At 47.3% G+C, this 7,109-nt stretch overlaps 1 protein-coding gene across 1 annotated transcript in view; it reads left to right on the top strand.

The window, feature by feature from the left end:
• Nucleotides 1-6,666: 6,666 nt before the first annotated feature.
• LOC125943509 (uncharacterized) overlaps nt 6,667-7,109 on the top strand; it is a 113,015-nt gene continuing 112,572 nt past the window's right edge. Inside the window, exon 1 of the mRNA XM_049662860.1 lies at nt 6,667-6,836. Coding sequence (XP_049518817.1) covers nt 6,792-6,836 — 45 coding nt within the window. The 5' untranslated portion in view covers nt 6,667-6,791. The remainder of the gene's footprint in view (nt 6,837-7,109) is intronic.

The following is a 7,109-nucleotide window of genomic DNA, read 5'->3' as shown; positions in this document are numbered from 1 at the left end:
GGTGGAGAGATACAGTTTCGCGATATGCAGAGGGGAAATACTTTAACAGCGAAGCTGTTTAAGCTAGCCGTAAAAATTATGGTTTTTAACAGAAAGCCAGCCACGCAGTACCCAAGGCAACCAGCGACGCCGCAGCTTCTAGAACACCTGGCGCAATCTACCGCTTGTGTACTGCACAAGCGCCGACAGCGAGCAACGGCTATGTAAGCCGTACAAAGATGGTACGTACTCCCGAAGAAGAAGCGGCGATTCAGGACGCGAGGCTTGCCCCTGTACGAGAGCGGCAACGGCAGCGACGAGCAGATCCACAATACGCGGCCAGGGAAAGGGAGAACAAGAGACAGCGGAGACAAGATCCCGGGTATAGCTACAGCATCGTGAGCCAACATTGCTACAGCCAAGAAAACGCTATCAAATCGGCCAGCTTCGCTGTGTCTTAAGCCTTGAGCGGCTGACTGCTAGCTTTCGCCTTTTTTCCTCGCTGCTTCTATTACAAGGCATTGAATAAGAACATGGAGGACTGTTAGATTATTGCCGCACTTACTAGAGGTAGGAGGACCCCCCCCCCCTTACTCCAGTCAAGAGGTAAGAGTGAGTACCATGTGTCCTAATCTTAATCGGCAAACGAGTACTTCCTTGTAAGGTGCCGGTTTCCCACTTATCCAGTTTCTTAGTTTTGATTTTATCATGTGTAGCTTAGCCATCACTTGGGTATCCCATCGTCCTTGAAAATGCTTCCTCAGCTTACGGCGTAGAAAATACTTTAGGTCTGTGGCAGGTATTGGGATATTTCCATCTGTGTCGCTAAAGTTTACTGACGTAGCGTTTTCGTCAGCAGCTACATTGCCATTATACCTTTGTATAATGGTATACCTTTATACTCAGCATAAGACAATCACTTGGTTGTATATATATGCGTAGCACAATACGCTGTACAGTTCGTTAAAAACGGACTTCTTGTGTTTTCGTAAACTGATTCGGGCTTTGACTACACTTAATGAGTCTGTGAAGATATTAGCCCTAGCGACATTTGTGAGCCAAATGTGATGAATAGCCGACAATATAGCGTTCGCTTCCGCTGTAAAGATATTTGTGCGTGGATTAGATGCCCGAGACGTTGAAAATGCGGATCCGAGAGCTGCGTGACAAACACCAGCAGGAGACTTCGAAGCATCTGGGCAAACATCGGCACAGGAATACTTCTCCTGAAGTTCAAGACACTGTGCGCATGTATATGGGCCTCAAGTGCTCGTTTGGATATTTTTATGAAAGAGATGGCACACTGAATAGTCTGCCACTCCCAAGGCGTTGGACACCGAGTAGGAGCCATTAGTACATTCTCTAGAAGAGGGACCCTGTTTCTTCTGACAGTGCTTCCAACCGGAGGGACACAGGAGGCTGCATGGCTAGGCGGTTACGGAACCGCCGGACAGAGGACATGTCGCTAATGGTAGAATGACACGGATGCTGAATGTCTGATTTAACTTTCAGGGTGTAGGTGAGAGCCAAATATGTCCATTGCAGATCTAGAGACCACTCGTTGGACTCAACGTACAGGCTTTCAACAGGACTAGTCCTGAAGGCACCTGTAGCAAGACGGATACCCAAGCGGTGAACGGAATCTAGCATCTTCAAAGCAATAGGCGTAGTAGACTATGGCTGCGTAGTCAAGGCGCAGCCATATCAGACTTTTATACAAGCACCTTCTGTCACTTCCCCAAGATGTGCGGGACAAGATCTTAAGTAGATTCATTGTGTTCAGGCACTTCGCTTTCAGAGATTTCAAGCGGGGGATAAATGTTAAATTTTTGGGCCTCATTTTAGACGGTCAATTATGTTCATGGCTTATGGGTAGCTGTTGTGGATTAAGATAAATAGCGGGGTCAGGTCATATAACACTCTTGTTCGAGAAGAGAACACACGTGCTTTTTTGCGGGTTTAGTTTAAATCCATTCTCGTCAGCCCACTTAGATAATTTGTGTAGCCCAAGCTGTACATGTCGCTCACAGGTAGAAATAGTACATGACTTGAAACCTACTTCTACGTCATCCACATATGCAGAATGAAACATTGTACGTGGTGTGACGGGATGGAGAGAGTTCATTTTCACAACGAATAGAGTGCAGCGAAGCACACCACCTTGTGATACGCCCGTTTCCTGTGTAAATAGACCAGATAGGACGTTAAAAAATCTAACACGGAATGTGCGGTTAGACAGGTAACTTTGGATGGCCTTCGTCAAATTACCTCGGATTCCCATTCCAACCAGGTCACGGAGAATTCCGAAACGCCACGTGGTGTCATATGCCTTCTCCATATCAATAAATACTGACAAAAAGAACTGCTTATGAACAAAATCATCGCGAAATACGTCTCGATACGGACAAGGTGATCAGTTGTGGATCTACCTTCCCTGAAACTACACTCTAGGGGGTCTAATAGTTTGTTACTTTCAAGAAAATGAAGGAGGCGCTTGTTAACAATTTTCTCACAGCTCACATAGGCAACTTGTCAAGGCTATAGGCCTATAACTGCGGATCGAAGTTGGGTCCTTGCCGCCTTTTTAGTATTGGAATGATTATTGCTCGTTTCCAGGCGGACGGAATGTAGCCGCCAGATAACATGGAATATAAAGAGTGACAATACTGTTTTGTAGGTTTCGGGGTTTAAGTGTTTTATCATTTCGCGCTAGCACTGAGATCCTAAGGTTGTTTCTGGGCACGGTAAATATGTGATTGATTGATTTCTTGATTGATTGTTATTATTATAGTCTCGTAGCATGGCGTCCAGTAAGGACGCATGCTTCCTACGCTGTAGCCCTTTTTTCGGAAAATAGCATTTCTTTCGTTGTGTAAGGCGTGAAAAACGTGTGCATACATGATAAGTGTGTAACCTGGCCAGACGACGAATTGGAGCTTTTCAAGTCTGGATCGCGCTCCTTAGTGACCGTGGCGGTGGCATGGCCGGTCTACGTCGCCTCCTTCTCGACGCGCTTGAGAGAATCTTGTTCCTGAGCGAAGAAGTTTCCCAACTGCGAGAGGGGATTGAACACCTTCGTAAGGACTATTCCCGTGGCGTGAAGTAACTGACTAAACTCGTCGCGTCCCTTCGAGCGGAGGGTAGTTGCCTGCGCGACGAGCTGTTGCGACGTGCAACTGCCACGCCTGGGAAGACACCTATCAACTCCGGAAAGTCTTCGACCTTTGCTACTTCTACTCCTGCCTCAACGCAACCTGGTGTACCTGTATTTCAGCGCACAGCTGAACAATGACCTGCCGTTTCCTTACGTTATTTCGCTTCCTCCGCTGAAAAAGCCCCCAAGACAAAAGAAAAAAGCAAAAGTCCTGCCTCGGTTGGAGCCTTAAAGACTTCGACGTTATCTGCAGCTCAACGGCCGCAACGACCTAAGGCTATTTTTATTGCAATAGCAATTATATGGTCACTCCAGGCGCCATTCTGCCGTCATCGTCGTCGCCAGCGCCGTCAGGTTCCTTATAAAGTCCAAGGACGATATAATCATCGCCGCGCGTGTGGTGTATGTGGGAGCGAAGCGTGCGAGGGTGAGCCGGCGATCGCGCCTCTATCTCGCGCACGCAAGGGAAAGAAGCGGGAAAGAAGCCCACGTCTTCCAGTGACGCGCATCGCTCCAGAGGGAGGGCATGGACTGGGGGGGGGGGGGGGGGGTTACTTTTTTCGGCCCGAGCGGCCGCGCGCGCCCGCCGGGCCGCAAAGCTCCGGGGGAAGGGTACGGAGGGGGCGCGTTAACCACCGCGCGCGCGCGCACGCCCAAGCAGCTATATCTTGACAGCCATCTGCGGGGGGGGGCAGAGTCCTTCCTATCTGCCCCGTGTTTTCGTGACTTCGTTCGCGTTGATGCGAGCGCCAGCTCACTGCTGCTGCCGCGCTTACTCCCACGTCTTGACAGCAAGTTTCTGCGGTCATCGAGTGCGATGCCTTCATGTTTGCTTCGGCGCGCGTGACGCCATGCTTGTTAATTTCGCGAGAATGTCTATGTTTACACGTTGATACGGCAGATAAAACTACTATCCTTGCTTCGTACAGCTGTCCACTAATTCACTATCGGAATCGATGCTTCGCCTTTCGGCCGAAACAGCCACTTTATTTTTCTAAGTTGAGTACAGAAACAACCTCTTCCGTACTGACGAATTACTTAAATGCCTTGAATATTTCTCCCTTCTCCTGTCGGCGACTTAGAACAAAATATCAGTCGTTCACTTTTTTTCATGTAGCCGTGGACGATGAAGCCCTTGATGGGTTCCTGAAACGGTGACACAAAATTTGTAGACTCGTATGTTACAGGTACAGTAAAACATTAGCGCAACAATTCAAGTGAGGCGTCTCGTATTAAGAGAGCTACGAACGACTACAAGTTTCCCTCCTCCCTAGCCATGCTGTTTCTCCTCAACTCGTTCTCCGAGGGCTCGGGGATAAACTCCGCTTTCACTAGCTCTGCGTCATGAGGTGACGTGATGTTGTCTACTTCCAGTTGTCGTCGAGCCAGCGCGCGAAGTTTCTCCAAGCATAGTCTCCAGCATCTCCAATAGCAGCCTGGCAGTCAATCACCCGCGAGAACTATCCAAGCAGTGTGCGTTGCGAGCGTTCTGTCGCAGCCGCAAGCATCTCCGGCATTTATTCCGATAACCGAAGGTGAGCTGGGCATTTTAACAGATGGGTGCAGGCGTAAACTAAAGCCCCCTATACAACTAGCATCGCGATGAAGGGTCTTTGCGTAAACGTGAGGTGCCTGCACGGTGGAAGCACCTCGTTTTGAAGCACCTCGCAAGGTTTTTTGGCCCATTTCCCAATAAATGCAACATCGACTGATGCTTAGTCGAGTGAAGAGAAGGCAGGCGTGGAAATCTACTCACCAACCCTCGTTTGGTCTTTTATTGCGATAGCAATAATATGGACAATCCGTGCGCATTTTTGCCGTCACTGTCGCCGTGAGGTTCCGTATAAACTCCAACAGCGATAAAATCTTCGCCGCAAGCCGTACCCGTGTGTGCAATTGAAAGTATTCTAGGTTGAGATGGCAACTGCAGCGTAATCTCGCGCACGTCAGAGAGGAAGGCGGCGGAAACGTGCGGTATTCGTTCGCGCGTGAGGCTCGGTGAGGACGCGATGGAGACGGTGGGGGGGGGGGGGGGGAGGGTTCGTTCGGCTCCCGCGCCGTATCTTCAAAGCGATCTGCGATGTGGACGCAGTGTGAACCCGCGGGGGCCTCTTCTTGAAACCGAACTGCGATGGGGACAAAGTGCATGCGCCGAGTGTCGGTAGTTTCGCATGCGCTGTGCTTTCGACGTTTAGTTCGCGTTGAAGCGAGAGACAGCTCGACGATCAATTTGCCCGCAGCCACTAGCGCACTTTCTCACTCCAGCGTTCTGACGAGTTTCCGCGGTCATCGAGAGATATGTGGTCCTGTTTCCCTGTGCGTGCGTGACACCGTGCTTGTTTATTTATAAGCAAATATTAACAACTTTATAAGGTCTATAAAACTACGATCCCTACTTCGTATAGCTGCTAATTTGCTATCGCCCTCCATGCTTCGCTTTCGGGAGAAAGTACGACTTCTTTGCCTCAGCCTACCCGACTACACATCAATTTTTCTGGCGAACTTCTGTCAATAGTTCTTGCTTTGCAAATGTTACCCCTTCATGCTACAAAATGTGCTATCGTCACAGATTCTCTTTTTGTGTGCAGCGCGCTTAACGCGTTTACAAATTCGACAGTTTTGAAATCGTTTTATACATTAGCTCCGCCCCACTTAAGTTTAGTTCATTTAGTAGGGGTACCAGGCCACCGTGACATTCATCTTAATGAAATAGCCGATTCTTTAGCACAAGCTTCTTTAAAAGATCCGGAGATATGTGTGCTGCCGCCAACTGCGCACATCACTGCTGCCAGATATAAGCAGTTTTTATTGACCGAAGACAAAAAAAAGCCTCTCATTAGCAGAATCTACAGACTTTATGCATCTAAATTATTCTTTGAACCGACGATGGTGTCCCAGTTATGCTATCTCTGCAATGAGCCGGAATATATTGATCACATTTATTATCGTGTCGGCGGTTTTCAATTTTTTGAAAACGATGTTTGGAAAATTCCGCTTCAATATCTAGGACTGACTTTATGCAGTACTGGTATACCTTCGCTTGGAGCAACGGTATTGGGATACATCCACAGGAACACTTGCCGCACCTTTTATAATTGCCTTTGTAACACAAAAATATTGCCTTATTTATATTTCGCGTTTTCATGATTGGTTTATTTCTCCTTCAATAAATTATAAATTAAGGAAATTCAAGGGGTAAAACGCAATTTCACAGATATAATAATAGTATTATTCTTTGTCAAAGTTTAACATGCTCATTTTTACACATATCTCATACTTTATTTCTTTAATTATTAAGTTCATGTTACTATTTTTATGTACGCAAGGCAGACTACCTTATTATGCAGTTCTTAACTTAATTTATCATCGGTTTATTTATAAGCTTCGATTTTTCATTTGTTTTTTTTTTCCTTTTTATTACTTACTTAAATATTAACTAATATATTTCATTTTTCAATCATATTACCACCCGGATCGTTGCCTATACTGCAAAGTGGGTTTGTGACATATATTTGAGGCTTCAGCATCACCATCATCATCATCATCATCAAAATCGCGCAGATGCTCGTGTGAACCACGCGACGCTCGATCCAGCTCGGTTCCAGGGATTTCTCCCAGTACTGCGTCCAAGCCTCGAGGCGGCCCAGCTACCTGGTGGATGACACCGATGCACCTGACTCGACGGCGAAGCTACAAGGAAAGCGTAAGGCCCTTCCTTTGCTCTCTACTTCGTAGCTCAATGCGCTAGAGAAAAGCTTTGTAACACGCCGTGCTGACTTAGTAGCTATATCGGGCGCTCCTTCTCAGCCGCAGGTCGCCGGTAGGAGTGTCTATCGAGGTAGCCGTATTATAATGGTAGCTGCATTAATATTCATCGAGACGCGGTTGACGTTTCGCAATAAATGCAAGTGCGAACAAGAGAACATAATCAGAGCACCCTTTCTTGTAACTATATCCAAATGAGTTATATCTGTAG

The sequence above is a fragment of the Dermacentor silvarum genome, chromosome 1, assembly GCF_013339745.2.
Source record: "Dermacentor silvarum isolate Dsil-2018 chromosome 1, BIME_Dsil_1.4, whole genome shotgun sequence".
Lineage (NCBI taxonomy): Eukaryota > Metazoa > Arthropoda > Arachnida > Ixodida > Ixodidae > Dermacentor > Dermacentor silvarum.
Note: the sequence above shows the minus strand (reverse complement) of the source record. Positions and strands in the feature narration are given on the sequence as shown.